The sequence below is a fragment of the Rhinopithecus roxellana genome, chromosome 6, assembly GCF_007565055.1.
Source record: "Rhinopithecus roxellana isolate Shanxi Qingling chromosome 6, ASM756505v1, whole genome shotgun sequence".
Classification (NCBI taxonomy): Eukaryota; Metazoa; Chordata; class Mammalia; order Primates; family Cercopithecidae; genus Rhinopithecus; species Rhinopithecus roxellana.
Window position 1 is genome coordinate 142,291,413 of NC_044554.1, and position 26,691 is coordinate 142,318,103.

The 26,691-nt window shown below is 39.2% G+C and overlaps 1 protein-coding gene and 1 long non-coding RNA gene across 5 annotated transcripts in view; one reads left to right on the forward strand and one right to left on the reverse strand.

Annotated features, from left to right (window-relative positions):
- The window catches only part of CRPPA (CDP-L-ribitol pyrophosphorylase A), a 348,299-nt gene extending 329,571 nt beyond the window's left edge, over window positions 1–18,728 (reverse strand). Inside the window, exons 1-2 of the mRNA XM_030933230.1 lie at window positions 18,349–18,728; window positions 2,871–3,147 (exon numbers count right to left, since the gene is read on the reverse strand). Coding sequence (XP_030789090.1) covers window positions 2,871–3,147; window positions 18,349–18,605 — 534 coding nt within the window. The 5' untranslated portion in view covers window positions 18,606–18,728. The remainder of the gene's footprint in view (window positions 1–2,870; window positions 3,148–18,348) is intronic.
- The window catches only part of LOC115898369, a 109,746-nt gene continuing 101,151 nt past the window's right edge, over window positions 18,097–26,691 (forward strand). For all 4 annotated transcript variants that reach the window (XR_004058106.1, XR_004058107.1, XR_004058108.1 and 1 more), the window contains exons 1-2: window positions 18,097–18,258; window positions 20,266–20,324. This is a non-coding gene — a long non-coding RNA (uncharacterized LOC115898369). The remainder of the gene's footprint in view (window positions 18,259–20,265; window positions 20,325–26,691) is intronic.

Below are 26,691 nucleotides of genomic sequence, written 5' to 3' on the forward strand. Positions count from 1 at the left end.
CAGAAAAACTATCATCACTAATGTAAAACAGATATAACCCTGATGGAATTTTGCTCCCGATCTTATGGAAGCCATCTTGCCTCCCTGTAGGGCCTGACAATGTAATATAGGCAAAAAGTAAAACTGGGTCCTTGTGACACTTTTGAGCTCAATAACCTTAATTGCCAGTCTTAATCGTGGACATCTGAGTCTCTTGAGGCATTCTCTTTACCAGTTTAAGTTTTTTTAATTAAGCAAAATGGAACATAAGTTAAAACAGAGTTATTGTTAGCATACGTAACCCACCCCTCCCTGAAGATAATCACAGTGTAGCTTGTTCAGAAAATGTGTCTGAAAGGGACCTTTAGGTAGAACCTGAAAATTAATACCTGTGAAGAAAAATAATCAGTTAAGGAGTCTGTAGAAAACTAAGATAAGAAAAGGCAATGAGTTAAAAGGAGGCGTGGAAAACAGTCTGAACATTGTGTGACTGCGTTTATGTTGTTATGATTGTAAGTCAGTACAGTGTGAGAGAACTGGCAGGACATAGTGCCTGTAGTTAACTGAGAATACTGGGACACGATCCTAATTGTTTTAAGAATTTAAAATAAACCAAAGAGGTTACAGGATGTCTGCAATGGACAACTACATGACTAATAGCAGACTCTTCCAGATTAGCTGAATCTAGCCTTGGGCTCTTTTACAACTTTCAAAGTTGTAGATAACCAATAGCAATGCAAAACAATTCTTACCTATAAACATGCAAATAAATTATGTCTACTGGAGTTTCAATTGACTCTCCCATGAAAAAGTCAGTTTTCTATTTTAATTCACTTCAACATACCTTTTTACTTTGTGTAAGTGTTTTTCTGGATTCAACTTCAAACCAGTTGTAACATCTGTCTGGTTCTCTCATTAATAAACTTGAAAAAATTATTAAACATGGATGTATATAAAACTCATGATTTTACCCTTTATGTTTTAACACCAACAAAAACAAGGCAATATTTCTAAAAGAAACCGTATATCTGAGGTTTACTTAAACAAGTTGTAAAGTTTTGTTCTGAACCAGCTTCTTAATCTAACCAGAAAATTACAGATTTCATTGAAATATAATTTGTTTCATTTAAGATGCATTATGTGAGTAAACCTTACAAATTATATTCCAAGAAACAATCTAATAGGTACTCCCTCAAATCTGCAAAAAGTAACTGCTATGTATTTTAATATGTTCTATTAAATCACGTGTAAGACAATGATATCCTTAGCATATTAATTGGAACAAGATAAAAGGCTTCTTTTGTATTTTAAGACATACTACCAGAAGAATCACTTTATGGACAATATCTCAGAAAAACTTTCTGCTTATTACTCAACAACAACAACAAAAAAATCACAAATGTGTGCAATTATTATAGTGAGTTTAAGTGAATTTTCCAGAAGGTAACCCAGGCAAAAAAAAAAAAGTGTATAATATGCATTGGAATGAATGTTGGTCTACCAAATTGTATTGTCATCCCTAAGAACTTTTCCAAATGTGCAAAATTTACTCAAATTCTTAAGTTGAAAATCCTTTGCTTCTCTATGCCTTCTCACCATCCTTGCAACTGATTACCTTGCCTCTACCATAACTGAACTGTCTGGAGAAGAGGAAGGAGTCAAGGGGGAAGGCACAAGAGCCAGGGGGAAAGTTTTGTGGTCATTAATGGTTCCTGGACCACAAGTTTCACTACCTTAAATACCATTTATCCTTTTGTTTAAAGGCAAGTCAAAATATTTCATTTGGTCTATGAAATTCTTATACAGTTTTAAATTTAAAGTGAAATTCATGTTGCAGAAGGAAGAGATGAAGTTAGGGAAAATTTCCTATGGCAATTCAAATACACATGGGTTATTGAAGTTATAGACTGTGTTTCCTAAATAGGTTTTAAAGAGGAGAAAAAAAAACTTCTGGGCACCCAGATGGCTAGGAAGGCTTGCCTCCTGTTGGTCTATAATCTTAAAGGAAACTATTACAGAGATGTTATAATTCATCTTAAAATAATACCCTTTAAGCACTTAGTATTAATACCCTTTAAAGCACTTGGTATTCCAATAGTTAACATAATTTCCAATCCTAAAATAATCTTACAAGTATTAGTTTCTATATTTTCACAGGTCGGGAAAATGGACTCAGAAAGTTAAAAACACGACATCACTAGTAAATAAAAAGACAGATTTGGGCCTAGGTCTGTCCAACTTCATAGCCTATTTCTATTATACAATACCATGGCTTGGCAATAAATTTCACTAAGTCTCCAATTCAGACTGCAAACAAGTTTAGTATCTATTATCATATTTATGTAATTTTACTTGGTAATAGAAGGGAAAAAATAAACATGCTCCAAAGATTACAATAGGTCTTTTGCTATCCTGTGTTTATTTTGGTGAAACAAATGGAAACAACTGTCATCTCAAGATGATTCACTTTAAGAGCTATGAAAATCTTATATAGTATATATTAGAAAACAAACCACTTCTGAAACTTTAACACAAAATTGAGTACAATGGACCATATTATACATATCCTATACTTCTGAGAGATTTCTCAGGTATTTTTAATGTAACTGCCTTTTTTCATTAAAGTTTCATTCATATCTATAACTGTGATAACTTTAATACATTCTTCTCCAAATACCTCATATCACATTATGGTAGATAACTATAGCAAAAGATATGTTCCAGAACAGTCTCAATCTATAAAGTTCCTACAACCAATCACCATAACATCTTTAGGTCATCATGTACATTTTAAATAATTTGACATTTAAACAGAATTGAATCAAAATTCAGCAAATGAACCACACTACAGTGTTTGTCTCTTCTATCTAGTCTCAAGTAAAAAGACTTACCCCGTGTTCCTTAGCAGCTGTGACAACTTTAAGGAGGACATCTTCCTCAACAAATGGTCTCACAGCATCATGGATAATCACTACTTCTGGCTTAGAGAGTTTAGAGTTGAGCTGATCTTCTGCCAGTGCTTTTAGTCCACTGAAAATTGACCTGTGGCGGGTCACTCCAGCTTCAACCAGTGAGATGCGTTTATGCTGATACTTCTGAATAATACTTTTCATTACTTCCATGTTCTCTCCAGTTACTGCCACAACAATGTCCTTTATCCAATATACTCTAAAAGGAAAGTATGTGTATAATTCATAAGTCAATTCTTAGACAACTAAAGTAACAGAAAATTGAATCACTAGTATTGGTATATTTACATAGGGAGATTAAAAACTGCAAGTGAATAAATCAGTTTTATGTATTTTTATTAGGTCCAGTAAAGAGGTTGATGAAAAAGAATCAGTGAGCGTTTAACACTATAGCTCTAGACAGTGTTTCATATTGTGTAGAATATCGTATATGACACAGTATATGTATATAGTATATAGTACTACCAGATGTCATTTTTTAAATTTGAATAATTAGAATATCAGTTTGTATGAAAAATAGCCTATAGTAGGAATATGCTTTTAAATTTTTCCAAATACTTTTCCCTTCAATGAAACAATTCAAAGCACTTTTGAGATCCAAAAGTTGACTGTCTCTTTCAAGAATTCCACCGAGATGGCAGCCAACCACTTGAATACCAACAAAGCTGGAAAACTTGGCTAACACAAGCCTTGCTAAATATGTACCTTAAATAGGACCATCATAATTAATATTGTAGCAATAAGGTTTAAGTAAAGTGGAAAAGCTTACAATTCATGAAATATGATTGTTCTATTGAGTCATATATAAAACATAAAGCCATGTTTCTCTTCTAAAACATGCTCAAGACAGTCTCACTCTGTGCCCCATGCTGGAGTACAGTGGCACCATCTCAGTTCACTGCAACCTCCGCCTCCTGGGTTCAAACGATGCTCGTGCCCCAGCCTCCCAAGTAACTGGGATTACAGGCACCTGCCACCACGCCCAGCTAAAGTTTGTATTTTTTTTTCAGTAGAGACAGGGTTTCATAATGTTGCCCAGGCTAGCCTTGAACTCCTGACCTCAGATGACCCACCCACCTCGGCCTCCCAAAGTGTTGGGATTACAGGCGTGAGCCACTGGGCCCAGCCTGTAAAACATTTTCTTAAAGAAGGACCTACTGACATACTAGACTGCAAATGTCCACATTACTGAGTTGCTGCTGCATTCGAGTCTGGTAGACTTGTCTGGAACACCAGTGCAAATGGAGGCAAGTGTCACTGTAGACTCAACATACCACAGCCCAAAAGCCCAGACCAAGACAACGATCTCTGACCCATGATATCAATTCTGAATAAAGAATTAATTTTTAATTCTTAGCCTATGAGATCCTATACTTTTCATGCTAAAACAGTTGAGTCTTTAGAATCTTTTTAAAGACATGGAAGGGCCTGAATATTACTGCGGAAAGATGACCTTTACTAAGAAATGAAAGTGAACATTGGGCTGCTTCACTCAGTAATGTCTCCTACCTCTTGTTATTGAACAGACCCTTTCCACAACCCAAAACCCCATTCCGCCTGTAGCTAAAACAAGACTACCCTGATGAACAAAACCAAGAGCTACTTTAGAGGTGACATTGCCTTTTCATTTGAAGCCCATTTCTTTAATAAATTTTATTGAGCACCAATACATTATCAGCATCAGCTGGGCACGGTGGCTCATGCCTGTAAACCCAGCACTTTGGGAGGCTGAGGCAGGTGGATCACTTGAGATCAGGAGTTTGAGACCAGCCTGGCCAACATGATGAAACCCATCTCTACCAAAAAAACAAAAAATTACCGGGTGTGGTGGCACACAACTGTAATCCCAGCTACTCAAGAGGCTGAGACAGGAGAATCACTTGAACCCAGGAGGCAGAAGTTGAAATGAGCCAAGATCGTGCCACTGTACTCTAGCCTGGGCGACAGAGCAGGACTCTGTCTTCAAAAAAAAAAAAAAAAAAAAAAAAAAAAAAAAAAAAACTCATCAAGGATACAATAGAAATAAACCCTCAGAACTTACAGACACGAAACAAGAACACCAATCAACAATTGCAAGCCATGATCAACACAATGAAGAAGTCCACATTCAGGACAGCAAGTAGGCTGAGTAGCTAAACAGTTTGGAGGAGGCTTTGGGGGCATAATCTACAAGGAAAGGGAGTTTGCACTGAGACACAGGGATGGGTGGCAGGTAAGCAGGCAAAGGGGCTAGGAGAGAGGGAGAGAAGACTGGTCCAAGTAAAGGCCACAGCAAGGTCCTCATGGGCTGAGAGAAAGCGGAGCTGGAGTTCCTCGAACAAGGAAAAGGCCCCATGCAGAGCCTGGAGACGCAGGCAGGAGGTGGGCAGAAACCTAGGGGTTTTAAACTTTAATCCTAAAAAGAGGATAGACAGCCATAGAAAAGCCTTAAGCAGGTGAGTACACTCAGGCCAAAAACCAATACTCACTCATCACGTTCTAATAGGAGTTTTTGGTAAACAGAATAATGAACCCAGAAAGATGTGCACTTCCTTACTCATGAAACCTGTGACTATGTTACCTTAAATGGCAAACAGGACTTTGCAGAGGTGATAAAGGATTTTGAAATAGGGAGATGGTCCTGAATTATCTAGGTGGATCTAATGTAATCACAAGAGTCCTTATAAAGGAAAGGAGGTCACAGGAGAGTCACTGGAGAAGATGTGATGACAGAAGCAGATGTTAGACTGTTGCAGGGCCCCAAGCCAAAAAGCATGAGTGGCTTCTAGAATTTTATTTTTTGAAACAGAGTCTCTGTCACCCAGGCTGGAGTGCAGTGGCGCAATCTTGGCTCACTGCAACCTCTGACTCCCAGGTTCAAGGAATTCTCCTGCCTCAGCCTCCCAAGTAACTGGAATTACAGGCACCTGCCACCACACCTGGCTAAGTTTTGTATTTTCAGTAGAGATGAGGTTTCACCATACTGGCCAGGTTGGTCTCTAACTCCTGACCTCAGGTGATCCACCCACCTCAACCTCCCAAAGTGCTGGGATTATAGGAGTGAGCCCCATCCATGGCCAGCCTCTAGAATTTAGAGAAAGGCAAGGAAATGAATACTACCCCAAATCTTCCAGAAGGAATGCAGTTTTGCCAACACCTTGACACAGCACAGTGAAACTAAATTGAGACTTCTGACCTCCAAAATTTTAAGAGAATGTGGTTTTAAGCCATTCAGTTTGTGGTAATTTTTATAGCAGCAATAGGAATCACAAGAGTATAAAGTTTACTCTGACTGCAGGGAGGAGAAAGGATTCAGCAAAGAGAGAAAGGATGCAGAGAGACCAGTTAGGAGGTGGCTGCTGTAATCTGGGCAATGCAATGATGGTCACCTGGGTACCAGGTGGAGCTGGTATATGGCGTTTTAGAGATAATCTATTCTAGAGGTAATCATCTACATGAGTCAGGAAGAAAAAGTAGCAAAATAAGACAAATATCACATAATAATAGGCAATATAAATTAAGCACTATGTCTTAAACATTTTTTATATTTTAACTCTTGTAATCTTTACAATACCTCTACACAATCTCTCTTACAAGACACAAAAAGATCAGAATATACAAAGACGTTACTTTTTTCTATACTACCATCTTATTCTAAAAAAAATGAAGCAGTAAGAAATGTTTACCGTTTTTCAAAATACATCATTTCATTTTATTTCCTCTTCTAGAATTAGGCTCCATCATAGAGACAATGTCTGCTTTGTCCATTGCCTTACACCTAACTCCTAGTGGGTGCTCAGTACATTATTTGTTGAAAATGACTCTAGTCTGTCTCATCTACCGGGGGCAGTATAACATCTTACAACACAGCATAGTCTCAAGGATTATGAAAACAAAGGAGGCTCTCATTACCCCGACTAGCTACAAATATATCAATAAATCTAAGAATGAAAACAGCATTCCCTATGTACTGTGATTTTGTTGATTGTTTTGTTTCTAGGTATTTGACTCTCTGCTCTGATTTCTAGGTCCTAAGGCCCCTCTAGAGCTGAGATTACTTTCATGTTTCACACACCTTGGGAGGATTTTAATCACAATCAAAAATAATTCAATTCAGAACTCCAAAGACAATCTGTAGTAATCTGTACAAGCAATGGAAGTGATTCTGGAATAAAACTAAACGTGGGTTGTTCTTTGTTTTGTAGTCCATTTCCTGGGCCTTTCATTGCAAATTTAGCAATTGCAGAACTTACACTGCACTCACAGTTTCAAATTAAAGTTATTAGCAAGTGGTGAGCAACAGTTCTTCAATCCCTCTTAAACGTGGGATTTCCCAAGATTCTGGCTCCACTGCCACAGCTGTGACCCAGATGGTCATCTCTACCATAATTTACTGCACTAGCCCCTCAGTTGTTTCCTCTTACTCTTCTTATCCCAATACAATCCATTCTCACCACTTCTAGATGATCTTTCTCAAGCACAAATCTGAGGTCATCCCCTGCTGGCTCTTGGGCAAGACCCTTCAAGACCTGACCTCAGCCTACTTCATGCACATCACTTGGTCTCTTCCCTGCCCTCTTACTGTCACACCCAGTGCTCCCTGAAGAGAAGGCAATCTCTCACCCTCAGGTATTTGCATGCACTGCTTACCTCGCCTCTCAACACTGTCCCCATCCCTCTCTCTTCCCTAACTGCCCCACCTCCCTGCCGGCCCTGCCTGAGTCCTACTTACTCATCAGTTCTCAGGTCAGAGATGGCTCCCTCCAGGAAGCTTTCCCTGACAGCCATTCTGCATACAACATCCCCGCTTCTCAGTTTGCAGACTGCTTATACACATAGAGTCTTAAGGACTAGACTGCACTCTGTTTATAACTTTATCTTCCTCACTAGGCTGCCAACTCATAGAAAGCAAAAACTATGTCCCAGAACTTAGCACATACTCAACTTTCAGTAACATAGTAGAAATAACACCTAAAACATATGGAATGTTTTCTAGGTACCAGGCAATCAATGTGTAGACTATTTTGCCTGCAATATCTCAATATCCATATCAGCTCTATAAAGCACATTATCATCATCTCAGCTTTACACATGAGGACACAGGCAGTAACCTGCCCATAATCACACAGCTCAGAAACTAAGGGACCAAGCTGTGACCTCCAGTCTGACTTTGGAGCCTATAACTTTAGCCTCTGTAAATAATGCATCAACACTGTCTCTGAGAGGAAGGTGGAAAATCCAGGAGAGAAAAAATCATTTTGGATCATTGTGTCTACAGCACTTCATTTATATTAAGGTTGAAACACATAACATTCCTGCTTTTATAATCAAAAGCACTCAAGTTTATTAAAATTTCTTGTAACTCAAGCAGAAGTAGGCATTCTTTCTTGTGTTCATTTAGTCATTCAACAAACATCAATTAAGTATCAAACATTTGCCAGGCACTATACTAGATACTGGTGAATCAGTAATGAACAAAGACTGACAGAATTCCTAACTTCTCAACCACGTGTCAGTAAGTAAATAAAGAGGAGAATGCTTGAATAATTAGGCATAAAAACTGCTCTTAGACTTACAGAAAGCTACTAAAAGCATTTCATATATACTTCAGCTGTTTATTAGTGTGACATGTTCCCTTTTTAATATAGGAGTTATAAGCAGGTGTTCAACTAAATCAGTAGTATTTTTAAAGGAAAGATTACAACTTGTCCTCTAAACTATTGGCCTGTTACTTTTCATAGTATATTCTACCAGAAAAAAAAATGGTTAAACTTTTAAAGAAATCAGGTTGCTGCTTTTTAAAGAAAATTTGTATTGACTTAAAATGTTAAAATATGATGAAGAATTAAGAGGAAGATAGGATAATACTTGACATAAAGTAGTCATTCAAATATCTACTCAATGAATTAACTCCCAATTTTACTAGATTGCCTTAAAATAACTCAAATTCTCCATTTCATCAAAGAGAAAACAGCCAAAGTAGATGCAAATAATTACAAACAGACACTTATGGCCTTACACTATTTCAAACAATTGTATGAGACTCCAAACAGAAAATGGCATTTTAAACCAATATTTCTCAAACTGCCAATTTCGGGTCCCATTAGAGTGTCATAAAATCAGTTTATAGTAAGTTTTAGACCAACATTGTTGGGTAAACGAAATGGAAATAGAACAGAAAAATTAAAATGCATAGCACAGAGATAGGTTGTCTTCAAGAATTTTCTTTCAAATGTGTGTGAGTGTATAAGTACATAAGTGTTTGTCACTGAGCCATGAGGCAAAAATGTAATTCTTGTAACAGGTCACAAAAAAAGTTTGGAAAACACTGTTTTAGAACACTCTTCAGAGATAGCAGGCTTATAAAGCTATTTTGGTCAGCAACCAAGCATACACCTAGTACTTGCAAGTCTTTATAAGTACTGTTTGTATTTCTAAGGATTTATTCACATTCTTCTCTAGTTATAGAATTAAAAGTCTTTTACAGTATTAAAATTTAATAATGTAAAATCACGGGACTGAAAAAGACCTTAAGTACCTCACACAGTGCCTACCAATCAAATATTTGCTGAATAAAGAGATATAGTTTACCTCTTAACTGAGGACAAGTCCACACCAAACCCTCAGCAGCCTAATTCTGTGAAGTTCTCCTGAATATTTCCTTTATAGCACATTCCATAGGCAAATAGGAACTTAGCCTTAAGCTCTATTACACCTACAGACATTGAGGAAGAAACATAATAACTCAAAAGTTATTTTCTCTTGGAATAACAAATATTGCTTACAGGAATACTCAGCCCAGACAGTTTTAACAGATCAGTTGGGAACAGAACATTTTAACAAATGCTTTATGAAACAGATGGGAAAGATCAGTCCCTGTTAACACCTCTGAAAGCCCTCTCATCCAGTCTGCAGAGTTTGGCTGCAAGGGGACAGTGGCAGCTGCTGCTCATTTCCATGGCAGCCTTCACGGAAACTTGGCCTCTGGATTGTACTGTGGACATAATTCATAGATCTCTATTTCTCCATACCGACCCTGACGTTTTAGCAGCAAAATATTGAATTGGCATGATGGGGCTGGCTCTTGGATTACCTTTGCAATGTCAAGCCTTCCTACTATGGCCCATGAAGGCTGCCAGTGGTCAGGCCTCAGCCTACCTGCCTTAGTCTTATCACTTATTTTTAAGGTGTTCCATGGGGTCTTTTGGAAATGTGAAACTGACCTCTAATCATCTGATCTATACAAAATACAAGTCCCATGACTCAGACTTGACCATTTTATTAAGGAAGCCTTGAGACAAAATTTTAAGTCAAATTCATCTAACCACGCAACTAAAAGCATTCCTTTCTCATTCTGAACCTCTAATACAGTTAATCACTAAGAGCTATCAACACTAGCTCCTAAATATTTCTCCTGTCTTCTCTACTCCATTCCTGTTATCTCAGCCTAATTCAAGTGATCAACATTGTTCATCTGGACTAACATTTATATCTCTACTTGTATATCTTGTTCAACAGAATTTGCTGTGGTTTTCCAAAATCTAGGACAGAATACGCAAGAGTACACAAGAAAACAAATTGAATAAATGAAGAAAAGTTTTTTTGAAAAACTAAGCTAACATACTGAAACACACACTATGGAGTCTTAAACAATAATGAAACATAGACTTTCATTGATTTCCAACCCCAATCTCAACCTGAAGATTTAGTCTCCATAATATAAACACATACAGAGCTACAAAACTGATTTTTCTCTCCAAAATTTACCTGGAGTTGTCTGACTCAAGGAGACTAATTCACTCTAGCCAAACTGAAAAGATTCTGAAACATGAATCAGTGCCAATAGATTAACATACAATGATACACACAACTATCATAAGGTCTAGAATACTTTCTAATCAGTGGAACAGCACATTTTCCTATAGATTTATAGGGGAGGCCGAATCATAACAAACTTTGGAAGCATGAAACCATCTAAACGAAAAAGTTACCTTAAGCATTGTCCTCCATCTAAGAGTTCAAAAACCTCATGAACTATGATGAAAGCCCTGCCAGACCTTGTTCAAATCCACTGTCAGGAATTCCCACCCCCTACCCAACTCATCACCAAGTCTGAATAAGCATGGCCGAAGTTTGCCTTTCTTACTCCCTTTCGTTGTAGTTGTCATCTTAGTCTATTTTTCAGCTATTTCAGGTTGACCACTCCCAACCCCAACACACACACACATATACATACACACACACACACCATGACGCTTTCCTTATATATTTAAACCAGAAATTAGATTACTGGCAGGAATTTTTGCCTCCTACAACAGATCCAGGGAATACATTTTTTTAAACAGTAAAATCTAGATACATGAATTTATAAATTGTGAGTGAATGTTACGGTTTAATTATCAGAGAGTTTATGCCCCTGCCAACACCACCACTGTCATCTGATTTCTTGGAGCAATATATCCTTATAGAAACTCAGGTCACAAAGCAATAGTTACCTAAGGGATTAGTACCCCAATCTCAGTTTCTTGTTAGTAAAAGGTGAAAACTAAGATTCCCTTTAGTTTATAACCTGGGGCTCAATAATTATATTTCAGTTCAGTTAAAAAGCCAAAACAACTTTTGAAATCCTAGAAACATTTTTAATCAACTTCTGAAAGGGTCTAGTTCCCAGCATAAAGTAGAAATGAGTTGTTATGTGATCCTTCCTAGTAATATCCATATGCACAATTCTGGACTACCATTCTTTAAGATTGGAGTATATTAACCTATACACACATCCATATATACTTATATATGTCTATACATGTACATGATGCTTAATCATAATATACAAATATATCCACAAACAACAATCTTGATATATTAAATACTTAGCTGTAAATCTCTATTTTCTCAGAGCCTTTAGCCAACATGCCTCAGATACTGGTGGGTTCAGAGGTACTTTTTAATCTCATTTAATCTGATAAGTAGTTTTCCAAGCAGTTTCAATGGCACAAAGTAGAACTTGACTAAACTAAAAAACTTTTCTGATTTTGTCAAAAGGAAAATGGACAAGCAATCTGAATTTCCAGTCAATTCACAAAATAGATTTCTTTCAATGACTCCTCCAACTCCTTGATTTTAGAAGAATAACTACTTTAATACATGGCATGTCTGAAATGTTGAAGACTTCCTTGAGTCATCTACCTTAGGCACTAAGGATCTCATTGTATCAAAATGTAGTCTCTCTTAATTCCCCCATTGCCATAGAGCACCTAACTCAAGTCATTAGTTGTGCTAATTCTCAGCCAGAGAATAAGCCTCAGTATCTGTTAAAGATCTGGGAGTTTTACTCTTCCTTTTCAAGGATTCAATCAAGTGTCCCCTTTTCAGTGTTCTACCCCACCTTCAGAGATACCCTGTGCCTCTGATGCCTATACTTTTTCAAGGTCGTGTAACTTTAATCATCTTACCTCCTGAGAAGTTCCACCTGAACTGAAGTTCTACCTGAAGGCTTATGTTTTAGCTTTCCTGGGTTCATTAAATCTGATTAGGTTACCACCGTGCGGAATTTATTAGTACTTCTTATCTGCTGCACTTCCTCTCATTCATTCTCGCTTCTATAGGTATACATTTTTAGCTCCTTTAGGTGGGTCAAGGAAGTAGTGGAAACAAACGTATGTGTAAGTGGCAGTCTTTAACTAGAGGCAAGACTGGTCATGTTTCTTCACAATTCCCTATCCCAATTTAGGAATTTGGGGCCAAAGTTCAGAAGTTTCTCCCTTTTCTTTTGTAGTCCCCAATTAGATTTTGTTCAAAATTCCAAAAGACAAATCAACCCATAAGTTATTTTCAATGGCAGTTTGAATTTCTTAGGTGAGATATTAAAAAAGTACTCACAATTTCTCAACCCTCTATTAGTGAGATAGCAAAAGTTTGGGCAAAGAAAATCCTTACTTATGAGGGGCAAATAAAAAGAATTTTGAAGTCAAATTCAGGGCATCAATTTCAAACTATACTATAAGACTACAGTAACCGAAACAGCACAGTACTGGTTCACAATAGACACAGCCCAATGGAACAGAACAGAGAACTCAGAAACAAAGTTGACAAAAATAGGTAATTTTGGGGAAAAGGCCTCCCTATTCCATAAATGTTGGTAGGATAGCTGGCTAACCATATCCAGAGGAATAAAACTGGACCCCTATACCTCTCACCATACACAAAAATTAACTCGAGATAGATTAAAGATTTAAATGGAAGACCTCAAACTATAAGAATCCTAGAAAAAAACCTTGGAAACACCATTCTGGGGATCAGCCTTGGGAAAGAATTTCTAAGTCCTCAAAAGCAACTGCAACAAAAACAAAAATTGACAACTGAAAGCAAATTAAACTAAGCAGCTTCTGCACAGCAGCCAGGTGCGGTGACTCACACTTGTAATCCCAGCACTCTGGGAGGCCGAAGCAGGTGGGTCACCTGAGCTCAGGAGCTCAAGACCAGCCTGGCCAACATGCAAAACCCCATTTCTACAAAACATACAAAAAAAATTATCTGGGCATGGTGGCACATGACTGTAGGCCCAGTTACTTGAGGGCCTGAAGTGGGAGGACTGCTTGAGCCCAGGAGGTTGAGGCTGCAGTGAGCTGAAATCCTGCCACTGCACTCCAGCCTGGGTAGCACAGTGAGACCCTATCTCCAAAAAGCAAAAGAGCTTCTGCACAGCAAAAGAAACTATCCGAGTCAACAGGCCTTTGCTTGAGAGTGCAAAAACTAATATCCAGAATCTATAAGGAACTTTAAACAGTTGAACCAGCAAAAAACAAATACCCACATTAAAAATGCACAAATGAAACGAACACTTCTCAAAAGACAACATACAAGTATCCAACAAACAAAAAATTGTTCCACATCACTAGTCAGAAATGCAAATCAAAACCACAATGAGATACCATCTCACACCAGTCAGGATGACTATTAAGAAAAAGTCAAGGCCGGGCGTGGTGGCTCAAGCCTGTAATCCCAGCACTTTGGAAGGCCAAGGCGGGCGGATCACGAGGTCAGGAGATGGAGACCATCCTGGCTAACATGGTGAAACCCCGTCTCTACTAAAAAATACAAAAAACCAGCCGGGCGACGTGGCAGGCGCCTTTAGTCCCAGCTACTCAGGAGGCTGAGGCAGGAGAATGGCGTGAACCCGGGAGGTGGAGCTTGCAGTGAGCGGAGATCCGGCCACTGCACTCCAGCCTAGGCGACAGAGCGAGACTCCGTCTCAAAAAAAAAAAAAAAAAAAGAAAAGAAAAAGTCAAAAAAACAGATACTGGCAAGGATGCAGAGAAAAGGGGAACATGTATACAGTGTGACTGGGAAAGTCAATTAGTTCAGCCACTATGGAAAGAAGTTTGGAGATTTCACAAAGAACTGAGGACAGAACTACCATTCAACCCAGCAATCTCATTAGTGGGTATATATCCAAAAGAGAACAAATACTTCTACCAAAAAGATGCATGCACCATGGTCATCACAGTGCTATTCGCAATAGCAAACACAGGGAATCAACCTAGGTGCCCATCAATGGTGGATCGGATAAAGACAATATGGTATGTATACACTATGGAATACTATGTAGCCATAAAAAGAACAAAATCAAGTTCTTTGCAGCAACATGATTGCAGCTGGGGGTCATTATTCTAAGCAAATTAACAGAGGAACAGAAAACCAAATACCACAAGTTCTCACAAGATGGAGCTAAACAATGGGTACTCATGGACATAAAGATGTCAACATCACACACCAGGGCCTATGGTGGGGAGGGGGAAGGGGGGAGGGATGGCATTGGGAGTTATACCTGATGTAAATGACGAGTTGATGGGTGCTGACGAGTTGATGGGTGCAGCACACCAACATGGCACATGTATACATATGTAACAAACCTGCACGTTGTGCACATATACTCTAGAACTTAAAGTATGGAAAAAAAAAAAAGATGTCAACAACAAACACTGGGGGTTATTCGAGGGAGGAGGGAGGGGGCAAAGGTGAAAAACTATTCAGTACTACACTCATTACGTGAGTGACGGGATCAGCCACACCCTAAACTTCAGCATCACACAATATATCCAGGTAATAAATATACACACACACCCTCTGAATCTAAAATAGAAGTTACTAAAAAAAACAAATTTGGGGCATCACATACAGCTCTTGAAAAACAAGAAATGACATTCTCTCAGAATAACCTAGATGACTGACAGTAGTGACACCCATTATTTTTCTTATTTGGGACAATGAGAACTGTAGTTTCTCTTTAATAAGTAAAAAGCATGCATAATTTCTCAACAGAGCAAAAAAGTAGTCTTATAAGGCATTTTATACTTCCATGTCCTTTTCCTTATTTGAATTTGTATAAATTATCTTTTTTAATGAAGTGACTGAAGACTTTTGGCACCATACCCTAAGAAAACTATCAATGTTTTCTTATGTAGGGCTGATCTTTTACAGAAGGAGATAGGGGCTTTCACTTGGCAAATGGCCAAGCAGCACCCACACACTGCTATAAAGCAACCTTTCCAAGGACTTCCTAGGATATACCCAAAATATAATCATGTTCCATAAGTTCTTCAGACATAATAGTGATAAAAATGAGCCATGAAATATTTCAAAATGAAAATTTTGATGAGTTACTATTGCTATTAGGATTTTGTGACTGCTGTTATCAATTAAGTAAAAATGGAAGACAAGCGTTTTATTTTCCATAAACAAGGCCTTTCCAAACTTTCTTTTCCCTTAAAAGTGAGTATTAGTCTGTTTTCACACTGCTACAAAGAACTGCCCAAGATTGAGTTATTTATAAAGGAAAGAGGTTTAATTGACTCACAGTTCAGCATGGCTGGGGAGGCCTCAGGAAACTTACAAGCATGGTAGAAGGTGAAGGGAAAAAGAAGGTGTCTTATTCACAAGGCGGCAGGAAGGAGAATGAACACAGGAGGAACTACCAGATCTCATGAGAACTCAATGGGGGAAACCAGTCCCATGATTCAATTACCTCCACCTGATCTCTGCCTCATGATTCAATTACCTCCACCTGATCTCTGCCCCGTGATTCAATTACCTCCACCTGATCTCTGCCCCGTGATTCAATTACCTCCACCTGATCTCTTCCTTAACACGCAGGATTACAGGGATTAAAATTCAAGATGAGATTTTTGGGTGGGGACACAGCCAAACCATATCAGTGAGATTTTAAGTGTCCACCTATCTTAGGCTGCCTCAGAAGATGACAAAAAATTCAAGTTAATGCAAAAGTTTTCTCCATAGGAGAAAAGTTTAGTGTAAAAGTGACTATAATCCCCTATAGCTAATTACCAAGCAGATAAAGATCCTGCTGGCCAAGAACCATTGTGTCCCATAGAAATGCCTGCATATATGAGCTATGTTGTCACCATGTTCATGGCACTGGAATATTATAGGTAAGTGGTTCATGAAATGGTTTCAGGGACCCCTCCCCCTATTACCCAGAGAAATGGAATATTGCAACTGGAATCATTTCAAAATTTGAGTTTCAGATGTAATCTTTGGGAAGATTACATAAATCGGTGATTATGGCTCTTTACACTTCCATTTTTCAAACTCCAATATTCAGAAAGTAAAATAGTCATATGAGAACCTGAAACCGCCTTTCTGAAATTATAACTGAAGAAACTAGGACAGTGAAAGATCAGTCCTAACTGACTCCATCTTGCTTCTAACCATTAAGCTGCCCTTGTTCATACCTTGGTGTAGGCCGAACTAACCTTGGGAAGGAATTTAGTTTATGGTTTGACTCAAACAAAATTGATAATAGCCCTTTCCCGAAAAGACCCCCTTCTTGCCTGGGGACTAGTCTGCCTTCATTGGACTAACAAATTAGTTACAAGATTAGAAATTACAGTTTAGGGGTTAAGCAGCCTCTGGCTGCAAGAGTCTGAACCTCTCCAAATTGCTCCTGGGGATAACATCAGTATTGTAAAACCTAAGGTCAGTGCTTGAGATATTTTACAGACCCTTCTCTCTCCATGAATCAGCTGACACCACCCAGACCAGTAATGTGTCTCAACCAGTTCTGCCATCCCACCCAGGAACAGAAGACACCAAGAAAACCTCACTTGGACCCCCTATGCTTCCATCTCCAAGCTGACCAATTAGCACTCCCCACTTCCCGAGTCTCTAACCGCCAAATTATCTTTAAAAACTTCGATCCCGAAATGCTCGATTTGATAATAATTTTGAGTAATAATTTTTTGAGTAATAATTTGAGACTGATTTGAGTAATAATAAAACTCCAATCTCCCGCACAGCCAACTCTGCGTGAATTACTCTTTCTCACTGCAATTCCCCTGTCTTGATAAATCGGGTCTGTCTAGGCAGGGGCAAGGCGAACCCGTGGGGTGGTTACAAAACAACTTGAACCTTTTGGCTTTTGAAGCATATGTGAAGGTTTGCGTGGGGCTCCTTACTGGAGAACGTGCCACTTCCCTTGGACTAGAATCTCACTAGCTCGGTTTTCAAAACCTCCTGCAAAGGCTGTGTATGCTAAAGGATGACATCTATCTTGAAATGCAAACGGTTCGCATCAGTTCAAGGCTTCACAAACTACCATAGCTCCCTACTGGCTTCAGAAAAGTTCAAAACTATGTGGATATTTGTAATGCCGCTGCTTCCCACCCCTGCTCCCCCGCCCCAAGCTCCACCTCATTACTCAGGGCTAAAAACAAAGGAAGTTAATATTATACCCCTCCATTTCACTTCCTCAGCTCCTCACTACTGTTCCCCTAATCCTCCCTGTCCCATTCCCTCTGTCTCCTTCATTTCCTCAGCTAGTTAACTTCAGTGCCTTTTCTAAGATAAAGGGGGTATGACCTCATATTCAGGATTAAAGCCCTTATTGAAAGGTTATTAAATTCTGCTCCTCTCCCCTCCTGCAGCACCCAGTAATTAGAGCAGTCTGTCTCACAGAGGGTGCTTGGTAAATGAATGAAAAAAACCCACACACACCCTGGAAACAGGTGTACACGTACAACTCAATCTACGCATGCGCGGAGGCAGAGCCCCAGGACCGCGAGACTTTCCGCAGAGCTTCTCCTTAGGCCCCACAGCTAGAACTCCAAATTGCCTAGTCCCAAGCCATGCACTCTCTAATCCGGCGCCACACACCGGGCCTTCCCCACCACCTCATCTGCTTGAGAACGTAAAGGGTTCTGTGGGGCCGCTGCAGCTTTCGTGCCCATCTGTCTCCAGAGCTTCCCATCTCTGGAATGCGGGAGGGAACAGAGCTCTAGCCTGAATAACTGAGCCCGGCCCGGCAGTTCCCGAGGTGAAAGTGCCAGCGTTAGAGCAGCAGCAGGGCGGGGAGCGGGAGGCCGGGACCCCAAGGAACCGCGGGGCGAGCCCGGCTACGTATTACCTTTCCAGGGCCTGTAGGGTGTAGCTGATGAGCGGTCTCTCCAGGATGGGGCAGAATTGCTTCGGGGTGGGGACACCCATCCTCTCCCCGCACCCCCCGGCAGGCAACACGGCTGCCACGGCGAGCGAGTGGCCCCCGGGCTCGGTCCGGGCCGCGCTCTGCAGGGAGGCGGAAGCCGCGTGGTCTGCGCCGCGCTGACCACTCAAGCAAGGACCCGGCTCCGCGGGCCCGAAACTGCCAGGCGGCCCGGGCTCCATGGCTGCTGGCGGAGCGGCAAACCACGCTAGCGCCGGGCCGATGCGACCCTGCGCTGCTCCCACCCTCGGCCGGGGTCGCGGGGTGAAGGGCAGACCACGGAGAGGGACGCGGAGCGCGCAAGCAGAAGGCGCCCCCCTGAGCCGCCGGAGCCTCGCTGTTGCTGCCCCGCAGGGGACGATCCCGACAGCCGCGGCAGCGGCTGAGGCTACCGATCTGCCCTCGCTGCGCGGCTGCGGCCTCCGGGAGGGCTGACTTTTCCGCTCTGCGCTTCCCCCGGGCAGGCCCAGCTGTCGCCTCAAGTGGAAGTGTCAGCATGCCCTACATATCTAAAGATCGCAGATACTTAAGGGCCATGAGTATGCAGGAGAGGTCAGGCCTCTGTCCCATTCCTCCCTGCTTTAAAATGTTGGAAGAGATTGGAATTCAAATCACGGGATGGGACGTAGGGTGCGTATGCACCTCGATTATCTGAATTTCATTAAGCTGCGGAGGCTTCCTGGTTCCACCTGGGGTAAAGACAGATGGATTAGCAACTGTTATTGTGGCACATCAATAATTCAAACTGTGGTGGCTCTCAAACTTGTCTGCAAGTTGGAACCACCTGGGGACCGTGTCCTGACACTCTCAGAGATTGGGATTTAATTGGTCTAGTGTGCACCGGGCTTTGGAATGTTTTTAAAGATCCTCGGGTGATTCTGATGAGCAGGCACGTTTTGGAACCATAGGGCCAAAGCGATACTAATTGCTGAACAATTGATACACCTTATGTCATTTAGTCCCCAGGAGAACTCAACTTTTGTCATTTCCCTTTTTACAAAGGGGAAAAGAAGTTAAATGGTTAATTTATGTAAGATTGCACAACTAATGGCAGAGCACCCTTAAGGCCCTCCTATAGAAGTAGGCCAAAGTTGAAGAATTCCAGGCCTAAAGCATATCTTACCTTATTTAGTACTCTTGTTGCTGGTGAGGTTTACCATGAAAGTATAGTGAAGAATTTGGAGGAGAGTACTATTGTATTAGTCCCTGGAATGTAAACTCCATGAAAGCAGCAACATTTTTCTTTTGGCTTGGGTTGTGTGTGTGTTCCCAGCTCCTGGAATGTAACAGAAGCTTAATATTTATTGAATGAATTGCTGATTAAATAGATTAATGATCATTAAAGTGTATAATCATCAGTAATTCAGTCTTAATCCAGTGGTTTATGATTCCTAAGAAATAGTCTTTTTAAACACTGGAAATGTTATCAAGTTATAGTATTTATTACAATTTTTATTTTTACCCATTTTCTCAGTTGAGAGCATACAAAATGATGTTATTTGCTTTTTCTTTTTGTTTAGTCTTATTGAAGGCATTCTATCACTTTTGTTACTTTTATTATAATTAGCATTTAGGTCCTGTGCTAGTTGAGGTTTGTTAGACTAATAACTCTTAACTGAAAAGTGGTTGCCATAATATACTTCCTTGTAATTTTTATTGCTATTGTTCCTTTCTAACTTGATCTCGAGGTCTCTCTCTTAAGAGTGGCCATAAGCCAGAACAGTCACTCTTCAGGAGAGCTCTGGCCCAGAGAGGAAAGCTAGGTTCTGGTGTGCAGGTCAGATGCCAGAGGAGGCAGCACACAAAACACGTAAAATAACAGATGCATTTTATTACTTACAGATTCACCAGAGAATAAGCCTGATGGGAAGTCTGGAGATAACAGGACACCGAACCAGTAGGTAGGGAGCAAGAGAGAGGACTTGTGGGGCTATGTTAAGGTCCAAAAGGCTTTATCCCTTAGGCTTTCCAGAGGGGGTTGTGGATTGACTAAAGAAAACAACAGCAAAGGGGGAACTTGACTGTGGTGTCGACCATTGGGTTTTATCATGGTTAGCAGCTGCAGGATGTGTTGGGTTTTTGGTCATGGAATGAGGAAAAAATGTTCTGTATCACAGGGAGGGGAAGTTTTAAGTAAGCCACAGGTGACGTGATACAACTGGGTTTCAAACAGCTTATATCAGACCTAAAAATGAATGCCCAGGCAGCAACTATATTAAACAAGTTTGGCACATTACTTGACTTCATAGCACCACTACCACACCTGTATCAAGCATTTAAATGTTTGTTGACTAACTGGGTGGATGAATGAATGAGTCTATGAGAGCAGGAAGGCAAATCAAGTTAGTATTTCTATTAATATTGATCTTTAAACCTCCCTTTTAAATCTAAAGGTGTAGTTGTTATAAAGGTATTCTTCCTTTACTTAACCTTGAGCAAAGAAAAGTAGAGTAATAAAGCTCTTGTTATACTAATTGCTATAGAATAATTTTATATAATTAAACATTGACAAATTTTAACTAGAATCTTATTTAGTTTTGTTCTTAGAGCAGATATATCAATTTAGATCTTACATGAATCCTTAGATCCTTATATCTTACATACTATATATTAACAATGTCTAGCAGACTAACTTGTAGGGAAAAAAGGGCAGATTATAGTATTCATTCATATATACAGTATGAAGCAACATTTTTCTCTGTGTCCTTTTTATATAAATATAATTAGTTCCATGTTATGCATACTTTGGGGTAACAGATGTAGCTTCCTTGTTACTTAATACCAAGTTATAGCAGCCACATTATGAGAATATCCTCTCTGCATCAGGCATGTGAAAGTACATATCCTGAAAAGTGAAATCCTCTGGGATCCATTGGTAATAACCATTCTAAGATATCACTTGAAGAGTTTAGGAAACATAAACCCCAACTGAATCATGAAGCAGAGCATGCAGAGTTGGAAGTTCTTGGAGTCGTTTCTGTTTTGAGCTTCCAGGTAGGCAAAATAATGACTCTCCAAAGATGCCCATGTTCCTATCTCCAGAACATATGAATAAGTTACCTTACACTGCTAAAGAGACATTGCAGATGTGATTAAGTGAAAGATCTCAAGATGGAGGGGAGTAGCCTGTATTATCCAGGTGGGCCCTATGTAATCTCTGGCATCCTTAGAGAAGGAAGTATGAGGATGGAAGCAGCTATCAGAGTGCAGACAGGGATGGGAATGTAGGCAACTTCTAGAAGCTGGTAGAGGCAAAGAAACAAGTTTTCCTCTTAGAGCCTGCAGAAGAATATAGCCCTGCCACCCCATTTTCAGATTTCTGATATCCAGAGCTATAAGATAATATACTTGAGTTGTTTTAAGCTGCTGAATCTGTGGTAGTTTGTTATAGCAGCGAGAGGAAACTAATAACAGGCTTCACATTGAGGAAGATTCTCATTTGGACTATAATCTCCAAATGAAGTTATACGTAGTTAGAAATGCAGTAATATGATTGAAAAAATAAGGCACTGTTCATTCAACTTTATGTCCCATTACTGGACCCCCAGTATTGACTTTTAAAATAAATCCTTTGTCTTATGAATTTAAAAATGTATTATAAATGTTTAAAGTATAACTTTGTTAAATGTATACCACAATTTCATAAGCTGGCTTTGGCATGCCTTTAATTTTTTAAAGTAGTCTCTTTCTAAGAGTAGTTTTAGGTTCACAGCAAAATTGAGAGAAAGGTACAAAAATTTCCCATAACTCTCTGCCCCACCCATGCATAGCCTCCCATATTGTTAACATCTCCCACCAGAGTGGTACATTGGTTACAACTGATGAACCTACAGTGACACATCATTATAACCCACAGTCCCTAGTTTACATTAGAGTTCACACTTGGTGTTGTACATTCATTCTATAGGTTTGAGAAATTTACAATGATGTGTATCCACTATTACAGTATCATGCAGAGTTATTTCACTGCCCTAAAGTCATCTATCCTCTGCCTATTCATGCCTTCCTCTCCCCTAATCCCTGCCCAATCCCTAGCATCCACCTATCTTTTTTCTGCCTCCATGCTTTTGCCTTTCCCAGAACATCATATAGTTGGAACCATACAGTATTCTTTTCAGACTGGCTTCTTTCATTTAGTAATAGGCATTTAACTTTTCTCCATATCTTTTCATGGCTTGACAGCTTCTGTCTCTTTAGCACTGATTTATTTTATTTTACTTTTTTGCTGGATGTACCATGATGTATTTATTCATTCACCTACTGAAAGACATCTTGGTTGCTCCACGGTTTGGCAATTATAACTAAGCTGTAATAAACATCTCTGTGCAGGGTTTTTTTTAATTTTATTTTAAGTTCTGGGGTACATGTGCAGGATGTGCAGGTTTGTTACAAAGGTAAACATGTGCCATGGTGGTTTGCTGTACCTATCAACCCTTCACCTAGGTATTAAACCCAGCATGCATTAGCTGTTTTTCCTAATGCTCTCCCTTCCCACTCCCCACCTCCCTACAGGTCCCCGTGTGGTTCCGCTCCCGTGTTCTCATTATTCAGCTCCCACTTATAAGTAAGAACATGCAGTGTTTGGTTTTCTGTTCCTCTGTGCAGGTTTTTATGTGTACTAAAATTTTCAATTCCTTTGGATAAATACCAAGGAGAAAGATTGCTGAATTGTATGGGCAGAAGTATGGTTAGTTTTGTAAGAAACGGCCAAACTGTCCTGCAAAGTAGCTGTACCATTTTGCGTTCCCACCAACAATGAATCAGAGTTTCTGTTGCTTCACATCCTCACCAGCATTTGGTGTGTCAGTGTTCTGGCTGTTGGCCATTCTAACAGGTGTGCAGTGGTATCTCAGTGTTGATTTAATTTGTATTTATTTGATGACATATGATGTTGAGCATTGTTCATATGTGTATTTGCCATGTGTATCGTATTTGATGAGGTGTCAGAGTCTTTGACCCACTTTTTAGTTGGGTCATTTGTGTTTTTATTGTTCAACAGTTTTGAGAGTTCTTTGTTTATTTTGAAGAACAGTTTTTTCTCTGGTATTTCTTTGGCAAATATTTTCTCCCAGTCTGTGGCTTGTCTTTTTATTCTCAACAGTGTCTTTTGCAGAGCAGAAATGTTTAATGATAATGAAGTCCAGCTTATCAATTGTTTTTCACGGGTCATGTCTTTGGTGGTGCTTTTAAAAAAATCATCACCTAGATTTTCTCCTATGCTATCTCTTAGGAGTTTTATAGTTTTGTGGGTTTTTTAGGTCAGTGATTCATTTAGGTCTGTGAGTTTTGAGTTAATTTTGTAAAGGGTATAAGGTTTGTCTAGATTCTTTGTTGTTTTTCCACGTAGATATGCAGTTGTTGCAGCAACATTTGTTGAAAAGACTATCTTTGCTTCATTTTATTGCCTTTGCTTATTTGTCAAAGATCAGTTGACTATATTTATTTGAGTCTAATTCTGGTTTCTTTATAATGTTCCATTGATTCACTTGTACGTCCTTTCGTCAATACCACACTGTCCTGATTACTGTAGCTTTTTATATGTCTTGAGGTCGAGTAGTGTCTGTCTTCCAACTTTGTTCTTCTTCAGTATCGTGTTGGCTATTCTGGGTCTCTTGCCTCTCCATATAAACTTTAAAATCAATTTATCAATATCCACAAAATAACTTGCTGGTATTTTGATTGGGATTGCACTGAATTTATAGATGAATTTTGGAAGAACTGACATCTTGACAATATTGAGTCTTCCTACTCACAAACATGGAACATCTTTACTTAGTTCTTTTGTGATGTCTTTCATCAGTTTTGTACTTTTTCTCATATGGATCTTGTACATATTGTCTTAAATTTATACCTAAGGATTTCATTGGGGGGTTAATGTAAATAATATTGTGTTTTTAATTTCAAATTCCACTTGTTCATTACTGGTATATAGAAAATGATTGACTTTTTTGTATTAACCTTGGATCCTACACCACTACTATAATCACTTATTAGTTCCTAACATTGTCTTTACTTTTTAATATGCACAGAAGTGCACATTAAATGAAAGTGGCACTCATCTTTGTATCTGAAATACCTAAAACTTACTTTTTTGTTTGTTTGTCTTTACATGTTAGTATACCTCTCTGGAATACTTGTCTTGGAGATTTCTTTTATTAGAAAATTTTAGTTTCCAGTGAGTAAATTTTTTTTAGTATTAATGCAAATGTAATTAGCACTACCAGTCATACCCCTCCTCCCCAGCTACACTTATTGTTTCAGTTCCCTTTCTAGAGATTAGTTGGGGTGTTTCTCATCAGTGCTAATGAACAGCTTCATGGTTCATCCTTTAACTCCACTGAAATCAGAGCCAGAAGTAGTAAATTAACATTCTACCATGGGGCATCCCCATCATTTCTGGCAGCCTATGAATTCTAATTTCTGTTTTGCTATTGTGTATCTTATGTAAATGGTACAGTCTATTAACCTCTGACCTTTAACTCATTTTTATACATAAGAACGGTGACACTCAGAATTGAGGTCTCTCTGCAGATAATGCAGACTAAACAATACCACATGACAACATCATTATCTTTCATTTTCATAATATTTCTTGCAAAGTTATTGTCAATTGTCTCTACCATCCATTGTGCTTTTCCTGTATAACTAAAAAGGGAAGCAATGGTGAATATTTAGCCTTAGGATGGAATTAATAATACTAAAGTTTAACTTTTCATAAGAAGCACCTGGAATAATGGTTTCTATGTAGTATTTTTATATATTTTATACAATATAATTTACATAGTATGTATTATATAATAATCTTAGAAAATATATTCCTGGCATCTACTGACAGAAATTTCGATTAAATGCCTCCAGAGTAGGCCCAGGAATCTGATTTTTGCTACACCTCCACAGGTGATTCCAATGTAGTTGTGAGCCAGACTGAAATAAACAGTGAATTTAAAAGAATTATACCCCAACTCACTTTATGTTCAATACATTTAATTTCAGTACCCAAAGCAAAATGCATGTAATATATTAAAATACCATATAAAAAATGCGTAAGATAGCCGGGCGAGGTGGCAGGCGCCTGTAGTCCCAGCTACTCGGGAGGCTGAGGCAGGAGAATGGCATAAACCCGGGAGGCAGAGCTTGCAGTGAGCTGAGATCCGGCCACTGCACTCCAGCTTGGGCGACAGAGCGAGACTCCATCTCAAAAAAAAAAAAAAAAAATGCATAAGAAATTTATTTTAAAATTGTGTAAGTAATTCATTAAACTGTTTCATTTCCTTGTTAATTTGTAAGAAGGGAAACACAAGGGAAGAATATTTAAATACCAGAAAAGAATGCTGGAAGAGAAACAGAAAACCAGATCATCCCCTGGTATTTCTACAAACATGTCATTTTGTCTGTGTGTGTGTGCACTTAGAATTCATTTTGCCTTGTAAAAGCTGTCATTTAAAAACACAGCATCCTCTGAGAACCATGAAAGGCAGTATCCTTGACCACAGCTTAAATAGAATAGAAATTGTTGCCTGAAACTGCTCTGAGCACGGAACTAATGCATGCAATTCAACTGAGAATGCCCCATTACTCCAGAAACCAAAAGAGGGTAATGACCTCTTGCACAAGGGACAATGTGACAGAGATAATATCTTTGAAAGTTTTGTTTAGGAAACAAATCCCTAATCTGGAAATGGTGGTGGCCAGCCTTAATAATCTGTGGAAGGGAGGAACATATGGAATCATTAAAGAAAAGCAACAGCTACAAAAGGTAGATTTGTCATTTCTGCAAGAAGTATATTGACAACAGCTGTTTTATATGCACATAAAACAGCAACAGCTGTTTTATATAACCTTGACTCATTGCTAAAATAAGATTTAAAGAAGAAAAAAAATAGGCTTTAAGATGCAAATGGTCCAAAGGAATTCAAAGTCATATCTTTTATCTGAGCGATAAGAAAAAAAGAATGCAGACGTTGTGCATTGTGACCACAGCCACCGCCCCCATCAACTTGCCAAGCACAGAGTAAACACAGGAAGTGAGCTGTCCAATAGAGTCTGAGTTTCAGACATCATTGCCTTATAGTGTCTTACCCATGAGGGCACCACATCTTTATCTTAAGCAGATTGAAAGGGACTATGGTAGGGTAGAAGCACAAGGGGTAGCATGGAGAGGGGAGAGAGAGAAGACTGCGACAGTCTTTTCATATAATAATATAGTCTCTTCAGTGATGTCCAAAGGATATAAACAAGTTTTGATTTTTACAAAAAGAATGTTTCATT